General features: G+C 35.5%; 1 protein-coding gene across 4 annotated transcripts in view; it reads right to left on the bottom strand.

The window, feature by feature from the left end:
• The window catches only part of LRBA (LPS responsive beige-like anchor protein), a 729,505-nt gene that overhangs the window by 551,686 nt on the left and 165,381 nt on the right, over positions 1-12,438 (bottom strand). For all 4 annotated transcript variants that reach the window (XM_059373625.1, XM_059373604.1, XM_059373615.1 and 1 more), the window contains exons 23-26: positions 3,793-4,851; positions 2,659-2,837; positions 1,453-1,606; positions 650-830 (exon numbers count right to left, since the gene is read on the bottom strand). In XM_059373625.1, the coding sequence (XP_059229608.1) occupies positions 650-830; positions 1,453-1,606; positions 2,659-2,837; positions 3,793-4,851 (1,573 nt within the window). The remainder of the gene's footprint in view (positions 1-649; positions 831-1,452; positions 1,607-2,658; positions 2,838-3,792; positions 4,852-12,438) is intronic.

The raw sequence follows: 12,438 nt of genomic DNA on the forward strand, positions 1-12,438 counted from the left end.
CTAGTTTAGAACCTTGTTACTCAAGTGCATTCGTAAGAGAGCAATTTCAACATCATCTGAGATTTGTTAGACATTTACAGACCTCACCTAAGACCTATATAATCTAACTGCATTTTAACAAGATCCTCTGGATATATTCTTATGTATGAATCATCTTAAAATTTGAGAAGCACTATTCTTTTTTTTTTTAAGATTTATTATTTATTTGACAGATCACAAGTAGGCAGAGAGGCAGGCAGAGAGAGAGGAGGAAGCAGGCTCCCTGCTGAGCAGAGAGCCCAATGTGGGGCTCGATCCCAGGACCCTGGGATCACGACATGAGCTGAAGGCAAAGGCTTTAACCCACTGAGCCACCCAGGCGCCCCGAGAAGCACTATTCTTGAGCAAAAAAAGATGAGAGGAGAATGGTAATGGTGACCACAACCAACTTGTATTTTTCAAAACGTGTCCTTCTTCTAATCAACCTTGTAACTACTACTACAGCATAGTACATATATAATCTTCACTCTTGGAGGTTAAAAAAATATATATATGACAAATTGCCTAACATGTTCCACTAACAGGTGAAAGATAATTTTCAATCTAAATATGTAAATATTACTGAAAGCTGCTCAAGTAAATTCCTAACTAATGGGTTTTAACAACTCACCTAGTCGGAGACACTGTCGTAAAATTCCACCCGAAGACATACTTTTTTCAGCTTCAATTTCAGTAAAGCCAAGAGAACTTGCAAATATAAGCACATCCACAAGGCTGATTAGCCTCTGCAAAAATGTCACAGAGGCTTCTATTGAAAGGCCCTGAGTAGGTTCAATATTCTCCAGCTCATGCTGTAGGGAACAAAATTTGACATTTATATCTATATTCTAATCAACATCTAGTTTTCCTAGATACATTTCCCAAATTTCTAAGTTTTATAAAAAGCCAGGCTTTTTATCTAGTTCAACAGAATGATTTCCTTTTTCACCTAAAAAGGCAGAAATGGGGGTGCCTGCGTCACTCAGTCATTAAACATCTGCCTTAGGCTCAGGTCATGATCCCAGGGTCCCAGGACCGAGCTATACACTGTGCTCCTGCTCCATAGGAAGCCTGCTTCTCCCACTTCCCCTGCTTGTGTTCCCTCTCTGTTTCTCTCTTTCTTTGTGTCAAATAAATAAATAAAACCATTTAAAAAATAAAATAAAAATAAAAAATAGAAAGGGGCAATGGAAATGTACAAGTGAACCACCATCAACCATACTCACTAGCTGACTCATCCTTAAGAAATCAACAGTTTTTAGTCCTTTCACCCCCAGAACAGATCCTAAGATCCTTTCAGGTAACTGTAAAAGATCCAGTTGCTTATGGCCCATAAAACCTATGATACCTAGTAACCACCATTCAAGTTTTAATCAACAAAGATTCATAGCAATCATGTTTTCACACCAATTTATATAGTAGTTAAGTCCTTACTGTAGCCGATGTAGCTGCTGAAAGCAATGGCAGTATACCCCCACAAGCCATGACCATATTGTCCATCACTTGAGAGATGAGATGAATTGTGTTGTGTACAAAGATGACATTATCACTGCTATTCACGAAGTCCATAACTGTCTTTGTCGAATGGCTGTCCAGAGATAAATGATGTTTACTGATAAAGCTAAAGAAAAGAAATCAGTTTGCCTACTTCAGGGAAGGGAGGATAAGAAGGTGCTTTCACTTCATCCTGAAAGCTAAAGTAATGATAATGATACAGGAGGCATGTTGAGGATGTACTTCCTCAGAAGACGGAGACCATTCCATATCAGGAGATACTATACATGCCCCCTTTCAGTGTTAAAACATATACTACTACTCATCTTGTATATAAGAAGTTGAATTACCCTTAACTGGGAACAAAACTGAGAAGTCATGTAGCAAAAATTAAGAGGTAAATACCAATAAATATGCTATTAAGAATGAATTTCTACCAACATTTTCTTAGATAATCCCATAAAATGTTTTCAAACAGTGTAAATGTACTATACAAATAGCAACAAACCAATCAGGTGTTTTAAATCATAAATCATACAACAGATAATCTGAAATATTCAGAGGTTTTATACCAAAACTACACTGGAGAATTGGATGTTATATTTAAAGTCCAATTTTTTTTTTTTTTAGTAATCATAGTAATAAACCACTTTAAGATCTACCTTCAGGTGAATTATATGCCATAAAATATGCTACAGGAAATCTGCAGCAAAAATCTTAAAAGGAAAATCTGATTTTTAAGTTCTGGTATTTCAGATTCTGGTATTTCAGGTAGGGCAGCCAATTTAATAATGGAGAAGAAAAGTAAATTCAATAACTATACCAAAGAAATCATTTATATCTACTTTTTAACCAAATGTCTGAAATTAGTTGCAAAATGTTAACTACATAAACTTCTCTGAAACAAAGACCAGGGATGCCTGGATGGCTTAGTCAGTTTGGCATCTGACTCTTGATTTTGGCTCAGGACATGATCTCAGGTCTATGAGGTCAAGCCTTGCGTTAGGTTCCACACTGGGCATGAAGTCTGCCTAAGATTCTCTCTCTCCCTATCTAAAAAACAAACAAACAAAAAACAAAAACAAACAAAAAAAAACCAAAGACTAAACTTCATACACATCTTCTATAACAAACACATGGACAAACCTTCTCCACATCTGTATATCTGTTTCTATTGAAAATAATAGATCAGTGAGCAAACGCTGATGCATTTGAGACCATCTGAATTCAGGAATACGAAACATAGCAGATCTGGAATCCCTCCTTTGTCCATTAACTCCAACTGGTGCAACTCCTTGACTTGGTTCCTCCTGCCGTCTGGACATCTAATACAGAAAATTTAAAAGAGTAGTAAAATAAATTCAACTTCAAAGAAGCCATTAATAATATAATAGCTTCAATGCAATTCATCTAACAAATAATCATATATTAAGATACTAAAAAACCAAATTAGGTAAAAATTATCAATGAGTAATAACACTAAAACTTTAACACATTTAAAGCAAAGTTATCAAAAATGTTAAACTACCATAATTCAACAGTAATTAGCTTGCAATCATGTTAGTATTACCACCAGCAAATGTAGCATTTTTCAAAAGAATCAAGATTCTTAAATTTGAATATTAGCATGAAAGAAGGTAGTGTCTAGATTATAAGTTGGTTAGAATTAAAAACAAACATAAAGATAACGGAATTAAGAGCCAACAAATGGTTGGTTGAACAGAGTGGGAAATGACAACATGCAGTCAACCACTGTCCCCTGAATCACTCTGACATACCAATAAAGGAGAAAGAAGTACCTTTAGATTTCTGAAAGGCTCCTCCCCTCTTTCAAAGCAAACAAACCCCATGGTCTGTTTCCTCATGGAAGAAATTTTAAACTACATACTTAATATATAAAATTATACACTGGCAGGTGGTTCTGCAGGAAGATAGTCCTAGATTTTGTCAGAGAATTACCGTACCAACTATGACTGGATTATCAAATAAAGGATAAAGGCAAGTATTTCCATTATTTTCTTTTTAAACCAGAATTACTACAATCTTAAAACTTGAAAGTAGTAACTTTTGGTGTTGCTGTGGTGAAAATAATAATAAAAGCTGCCATTCAATGAACTCTCACTAAAATCTTATGCTAAAGATAACAAATGTAATCTTTGCATTCATTGTATTTATATAATTGCAAATAGGGTATGAACCAACTCCAAGATAAAAGTATATACCCTTGCACTATTTTAATTCAATGCAAATACACTTCAAGAAGACAATAAATATAATCACCTCAGGTATAGGTTGATGAGGTTGAGATGCTTCCATATTTGTATTGGCCTTCAATTCCAATCTTTCAGTATCTGTAGCAACACTGGAAACATCCAATTTAGCAATCCTCTGCTCAGAAGTAGTAGGAGACTCAAAGACAGGAGAATCACCAATTAATTTGGTTTCTCTCACAAAATTAGTTGTTTTTTTCCCTTCCTCTAGCATCTCACCAATATCTGATTGTACAGGTGTCTGGGAAACAGTAGTATCTGGTGAGGTAGCTGAAGACCCTGATGCTGTCATCGTCAAGATTCCAGAATCTTTGGAATCTTGAGTTTCACTGTCAATTTGCTTCTTATTTACAGATTCTTGTTCTTGAAATATTAATTTGTTGTCATTACTAAGCATGTCCAGTCTTTCACTGGCTTCAGATGCAGCTGGAGACAAACTATCTTCTTGGAGCTCTGTGGGCAGACTGGCTTCCTCAGTAGGACTATTTTCTACCTTCAATTCTACATAATCATCATCATCTTCCTCTCCTATAGACTTATCCAATAATTCTGGCACCTCTGAGGCATCCTCTTCTGAAGGAGAACTTATAGAAGCAGTTACTTCACTAACAGTCATTATACCTTTGCCATTCATTTTAAAAGAGTTAGAGGAAACAGTCTCGGCTTCAGCTTCTATCATATCAGAGGATACTTCTAAATCACCTGTATTAATTGTTTCATTTATCAATGTTTCCTCTGAAGGGACTTCATCTAGTAACTCCTGACTTTCTTGGCCAGTTTTCCTTTCTTCATTAGATGTATTAGGAGTTTGCAGTTCAGCATTGGAAGCACAGTCTACTGAAATTGTCTGCTCAACAGGTGACTTTTCATCACTATTTCTGGTGATACGAGGAGACACAAGACAAGCCTTCATATCTGATTGCTGGGATGCTACTGAAACATTAACATCCCTGCTAATGGCAGAGACTGCTTCAACTGGACTTGAACATTGCCCTATTTCTTCATCAACTTTTCCCTGGTGTTCCCTGAACATACTGGCAAGATTTTCTTTGTGTATTTCAAAAGTGACCTGGATGAAAAACATAAAATCAATCAAAATATGCAAAAAAAAAAAAAAAGAGCATACATAACATAAAATAAAAATATTTAACAATTTTTAAAATAAATGTTTCATATAATGCAATAAAGTAATTTTCCTATGATACCCTTATCTTAAAAATAAAAAATAAATCAATCACAAAAAAACAATAAAAATGATACCTAGACTTAATGCTGACAGGTAGCAGAGCATTCGACCACAATAAGAACATCCTTAGTCTATTCTATTTCATACATATGTATGAAACGAATACACTACTCTACTGACCTCTATAACTTGTATCAGGATCTAAATATATACATATCATTGTGAAGGGCTTTGTGCACTAAATAATACATTGTTTCAATTGCAATGAAAACCCATTTCCCCATGATTTATCCTCAACAGAGCAAAAAAAAGAAAAAAAATCAGTTAATTATGCCCACTATAACAGCAGCTCCCCATATATTTATTAAGTTAGTAAAACATGTTCTTACTAAACTAATATAAATTCTTTTAGCAATGAAAAGGAATCCAACCCTTCCCCAAAGGTCAACCACAATTTTCAAAGTCTAAATTGGTCAAAATAACCTGAAAGTTCCAGGTCAAACAACCATCCATCCATCCTTTCCACTTGCATGTGAGTGACTACTATGTAACTGGTCCTGTGAACATCCCCATATCATGGTTAGCTTTAGACCCATTTACTTTGACAGTTTTCTTATCGAAGATTATTATAGCCACTATTATGTGATTGCCACTGGTATTATAATAGGAAACACCCCTCAAAAAGAAGTGTAATACATGCAGAAAGTATAGGCATAATTACATTTACCAATGCTAGAACTGTCTGTTCCTATAATCTACACTATTACAATATATACAGTAAAATGAACCTTTAGTCAACAAACCTTTATTGAGCCCTAGTATGAAAGGATGATAGTAAATGACAACAAAAGATGATTTTTTTGCACAAATACCCATAGGCCTTTTTGAATCATAGGCATGTATACCCATGGGTAAAAGGTAAACAAATGTATAAATAATGCATTATGCACACCTTTTTTATAGCAATTTAATAGCTTTACTTGAGATACATTATACTCATGCCATAACGGGATACAGCTCAAAATAGAAATGTTAAGGAAATAAACATTTTCCTAATTGTAAGTATTTGGGAAATTTTTTGAATATTTCAAATGAAATGCATATATTCCACACTAAAGAGTAAAATAGCACAGTAAACATTAACAAAATATCAATTTCTTTTATAACCAGAAAGCAACCATTTTCTTGAACTAAGTTGTGGGGGTTTTGTTGTTGGTGGCGGTGGTAGTGGTGGTGGTGTTTTTAAGTAGGCTCTACACCCAACATGGGGCTTGAACTCACAACCCTGAGACTAAGAGTCTCATGCTCTACCAATTGAGTAAGTCAGGTTCCCTGAACTAAGTTATTTTAATTGACCAATCCCTCTTTATTTAATCAGCAAAATTTATTGAACATCCAAAGCATTCCAGACACTGTGTGATAAACAACACAATGTCCCTGCCTTCATGGACCTTACACTCTAAAGAAAGAAACTGACAACATAAGCAATATAAGATAATGTCAAGTAATAGTAAGAGCTTTGAAGGGGAAAAAAGAGAATAATTGAAGATGACATGCTAGGTGGGAGGGTGTGTTTAACTAGTGTAATTAGGGAAGGTCTCTACGGATATTATATTGAACAGAGATAAAAATAAAGTTAGAGAACAAATTATATGAATATCAAAAGGAAAAGAGTTTCAGGCAGGAGGAAAAACAAATGCAAAGTCTCTGGTCACCAAAACGAGCTTGGTATGTTTGAGGAACAATAAACCAGCTGAAAGAACTGTAGATGATAAGGTCACGCGGGAAGCATTGGCTAGAACATGGTTAAAGAGAATTACAGATTGTATTAAAAACTTCTAATTTTATTCTTAGTGTGAGAGAGCCATCAGGAAATTCTGAGTAAGAGGAAGACATCTGAGGCACCTGGGTGACTCAGTGGGTTAAAGCCTCTGCCTTTGGCTCAGGTCATGGTCATGATCCCAGGGTCCTAGGATGGAGCCCCGCATCAGGCTCTCTGCTCAGCGTGGAGCCTGCTTCGCTTCCTCTCTCTCTGCCTGCCTCTCTGCCTACTTGTGATCTCTGTCAAATAAATAAATAAAATCTTAAGGAAAAAAAAAAAAGGAGGAAGACATCTGATACCTTTTTTTCTTTCTTTTTTTTTTTTTAAAGAATTTATTTATTTATTTATTTATTTGACACAAAGAGAGATCACAAGCAAGCAGAGCAGCAGGCAGAGGGGTCAGGGGGAAGCAGGCTTGCTGCTGAGCAGAAAGCCCGATGCGGGGCTTGCCCCCAGGATGCTGGGTCATGACCTGAGCTGAAGGCAGAGGCTTTAACCCACTGAGCTACCCAGGTGCCCCGACATCTGATTTCTTAAAGTATCATTTGGTCTATTTGGAAAACTGACTTTAGGAAGGTCTTTTCTCCACTGATATGACAATTACTATTGTCTAAGGAAGGCAAGTTTAATACTACCAACCTCACAGCGATTTTGAAAATAGATCCTTTATTTCAGAAATAGTCAGTGTGTAAGATTAGTTTTCAATAATCATTTTTTTATTGTATTCAAATTAGGAATTTTTAAAATCTCATTATAAAATATATCAATAAACATGAAAATATATAATTTATACCTACAGATTAAAGAATAATCTTTTTAAATCCCATATACTTACTACCTACATCAAGAAATGGAACACTACTACCACATAATTCCTCTATGTGCCCATCCTCAACCTCTCCATCCCTATCAAGAGGAAATCACTATCCTGACATTTCCATTGTTTCCTACCTGTTCTTTAACAGTTCTACTACCTATATAGTAAGCATACTTATCATGTTCCCTTTGAAAACCTAAGTACAGCACAAACCTAGCCAGCTTTGTGAGGAAAGGGCAGTATTATCATAATTAACTAAAGGCTACCCGAGGACAAGCTACAGAAAATCTACAGATTGGAACAGGGCTTCAGTTTCTCTAAGAGGATACATAAGGCTATTCCTGGGAAATCTGTTGGCAAGGCCATTAGGAAATACTGGGAAATACATAGGTCAGGAGAATCAAAGCATCTATAAGTGTTGGTCAGGTAACAGATACCTGGCATGAATAAGGTATAGGAAGTAAACTATATTTTCCAATTCTCACCATGGTCTACCTCTATTCTCAGAAGTAAATCAAAGCAGATCACTTTTTCAAGGAGAGAATTGAGAATGTTCAAGTGATCCAGGCAGGAGGACTAGAAGAGAGAGCATGAACTGAAATCAGTACATGGTCAAGATAAGCCAAGTAATGCTAAGAATATGGGCCCATCATATGTTAGTAATTTGTTCTCAGGTTTAAAAAACAAAAAAAACAAAAAAAACAAAAAAAAAACCTGTTACAAAGGCAACTGGCATTTCACTGACGATAGCTTCCCCCTGTATATGTCTGTTAAGTAAAACTGTTCCAATTTAGAAGGACTGTCATATGTCTACTTCACAGTTGCCATCATGGGACCTTCCCTTCGTCACTGTCCTGGAGATCCCTTCTTATCTCTCTTCTCTGTTACCTCTCCTGTTTCCTATGTCCCATACCTTCCTCTTATTTCATTCTCTCCTTTTGGTGCTGTAAATCCTCTAGTACCTTCTTGAGGGTATATATAGGGTATATATAAAGGGTATACATAAACTCTGCTGCTTGTATTTTTCCTCTCTAAAATGAGTAATGTAAGGGTACCAAAATCCCAGACTTCAAGTTATATTACAAAACTGTAGTGATCAAAATAGTATGATCCTGGCATAAAAACAGACTCAGAGATCAATGGTACAGAACAGAAAACCGAGAGAGGAACCCACAACTGTATGGTCAATTAATCTTGAGAAAGCAGGAAGGAATATCCAATGGGAAAAAGAATGTCTCTTCAACAAATGGTATTAGGGAAACTGGACAGCAATAAGCAAAAGAATGAAACTGGACCACTTTCTTCTACCAAACACAAAAATAAATTCAAAATGGATTAAAGACCTTAATGCAAAACCTAAAACCATAAAAATCCTAGAGGAGAACACGGGCAGTAAGTTCTTTCACACTGACTGTAGCAACTTCTTTCACACTGACTGTAGCAACTTCTTTCTAGATGTCTCACAAGACCAGGGAAATAAAAGCAAAAATAAACTATTGCAACACAGCAAAGGAAACAATCAACAGAACTAAAAGTTAACCTTAAGAATAGGAGATGTTTACAAATGACATATCTGATAAAGGCTTAGTATCAAAATATATAAAGAACTTATAAACTCAACACCCCAAAAAACAAATAACCCAATTAAAAAGCAGGCAGAAGAAATGAATAGACATTTCTTCAAAGAAGATGTACAAATGGCTAACAGACACATGAAAAGATGCAACATTTCATCATCAGGAAAATACATATCAAAACTACAATGAGGTATCACCTCACACCTGTCAGAATAGCTAACTTAACAACACAAGAAACAACATGTATTGGAAAGAATGCGAACAAGGGGGAACCCTCCTGCACTGTTCATGGCAATGCAAACCAGTACAGCCACTCTGGAAAACAATATGTAGGTTCCTCAAATATTAAAAATAGAACTACCCTATGATCCAGCAATTGCATTACTAGGTATTTACCTAAAGAATACAAAAATACAAATTCAAGGGATACATGCACCCTGATGTTTATAGCAACATTATCTAGAATAGTTAAACTATGGAAAGAGCCCAAATGTCCATCAACTGATGAATGGATAAAGAAGATGTGGTATATATTACATTGGTATATTACTCTGCCATAAAAAAGATAAAATCTTGCCAATTAAATCAACGTGGATGGAGTTAATGCTAAGAAAAATAACTCAGAGAAAGACAAATACCATATGATTTCAGACATACGTGGAATTTAAGGGGGGAAAATGAGCGTAGAGAAAAAAGAGAGGTAAACCAAGAAACAGACTCTTAACTACAGAGAAACTGATGGTTAGCAGAGGGGAAGTGAATGGAGAAATGGGTTAAACAGGTGATGGGGATTAAGGAGTGCACTTGTGATGAGCACTGGATGAAGTCTGGAAGTGGTGAATCACTATATTAAACACCTGAAACTAATATTGCACTATATATTAACTAACTAGAATTTAAATAAAAAACTTAAAAAACAACAAATGGAGGCTTAAAAATAAGCACAGACTTAAAAATAAATTAAGATCTCTAGCTCCCAAATAAGAGATATTAAGGGCAAAAGATGAATAAAAATAAATTCAAAATATAGAATTTTATATATACAAAATGCAAAAGAAGTTTTTAATGTAAGCATAAACTTCATAGAAAATAAAAGGGTTTTACCCTGGGAAGAAAGGCAGTATACAAGCACGAACCAGCAAAGATAAATGGATAGTAACAAGCTGGGAAATTTTCTAAAGCCCATTCTCAGGCTAAGAAGCTGGAAATGACAAAGTTTTTGGCAGTGTATTTGGAAACAGACCCAAAGGCTGGTCTCACTACACTCAAACAGCAGGCTTAAATGTTCACTGGTATACTATTCTAAATGTATACTATTTCCCCTGTATTTCTGGTCACCAAGGCATAAAAAGATCTACCAGCAATCATGATGCTGAGACAGATGTGCACCTAGCAAATAGCTCTATATTACAAAGTCATGTTCTTTCAGTCAAAAATAGCTCTAACAAAGTCACATTCTTTCAGTCAAAATTTATTACAATATTACACGTTAGTGGCAGTCACAAGATGCACTACCTAAAAACAGAAGAGTTTTCTATTCTCATGAAATATAAATCAAAACTCAAGACAAATAAACACCAAAAAAAATTAGTCAGAGTATGTCAAGATGATCGAGACATGTAAGTTTGAGTCAACTGAATATAAAAAACAAAAGAAGACAGGCATTAAGTAAAAATAATCGTAAGCGTTTTACTAGCGTTGAATGTATTATGAGTTAGTATTTCAAAGTACCAAGTTATATAGACTGACAGAACCACTGCAAAAATGGTTTTGGAAAAACATGTAAAAATCAACAAAGGGTTAGGTATCAGAATATAAATAAACAATAAAACTTTTAGTGATTAAAACTAAAAATAAATCCAGTGGCGCCTGGGTGGCTCAGTCAGAAGAGTGTGGAACTCTTGATCTTAGGGTTGTTTGAGCCCCATGTTGGGTACAGAGATTATTTAAATAAACTTTTTTTTTTTTTGAGATTTTATTTATCTTTGAGAGAGGGAGAGAGACGGAGCACAAACTGGGGGGGAAGGGCAGAAGGAGACGGAGAAGCAGACTCCCTGCCGAGCAGGGGGCCTGACATGGAGCTCGATCCCAGGACCCCGGGATCATGACGCAGGCTGAAGGCAGACACTTAACCAACTGAGCCAGACCGGCACCCCTAAATAAACTTTTTAAAAAAATAAGTATATAAATGATAAGAAGTTTAAAAAATGTCATTAAATGTTAAAATTCTAAGAGCAAAAGATGCTTTATATAATACATATCTCAGGGGTACATGGGTGGCTCAGTAAGTTAAGCATTGGATTCTTGATCACAGCTCACAGCTTGATCTCAGGGTCATAAGTACAAGCCCTATGTTGGACTCCACACTGGGTGTGGAGCCTATTTTAGTATTAATAATAATAATAATTCAATTTCAATTCAAAGCAATATACACTTTCATAAAGCACATCCTGAAGCTGCCACAGGGAGTAGCTTTCTTCTTTCTTTTTTCTTCTTTTTTTTTTTTTAAGATTTATTTATTTATTTATTTGACAGACAGAGGTCACAAGCAGGCAGAGAGGCAGGCAGAGAGAGAGGAGGAAGCAGGCTCCCTGCTGAGCAGAGAGCCCTATGGGGGGCTCGATCCCAGGACCCTGGCATCATGACCTGAGCTGAAGGCAGAGGCTTTAACCCACTGAGCCACCCAGGCGCCCCAGCTTCCTTCTTTCTTTCCAGATTATACAGACTTGCAGTCAAATCTGTTCTAAATAGTGCTTTGTATTTCCTAAGCAAACCAACTTGTTTATTCTTCCTTCTGTAAATTTAAATCCTAGAAATTCTTTCAAAATTCTGAACCTGATTTTGAAATTTCTCTTTAATTTACTTCACTACTCTAAAAACAAGTGGCAACTGTGCAATTATCTTTGTTGTTATCTTTTTTGATACTGTTTTTCCTAAAGGTATTTGTGACTGATAATTCCTAATTAATTACCAGATACGGTTCTAAATTACCCAGCTAAAAGACTAGTCATTAATCTTCACAATCATTTGATAGCTAATCTATAGCTGTTTGTAATGTTTGGAAATCACTTCTATAAACTACTAGAGTTAAAGATACTCATGAACTAATGATTACATTTATTTTGCCATTACTTTCAGCTTAATTGGTACTCAAATTTACTAATTGGGAGATAAAAGATGAATATAATACATCAAAAGATTAACATCATTCATCCATATATTTAAAAGATTTTAACCTATAAAAATTAAGACTT

Source organism: Mustela nigripes, chromosome 1 (genome assembly GCF_022355385.1).
Source record: "Mustela nigripes isolate SB6536 chromosome 1, MUSNIG.SB6536, whole genome shotgun sequence".
Lineage (NCBI taxonomy): Eukaryota > Metazoa > Chordata > Mammalia > Carnivora > Mustelidae > Mustela > Mustela nigripes.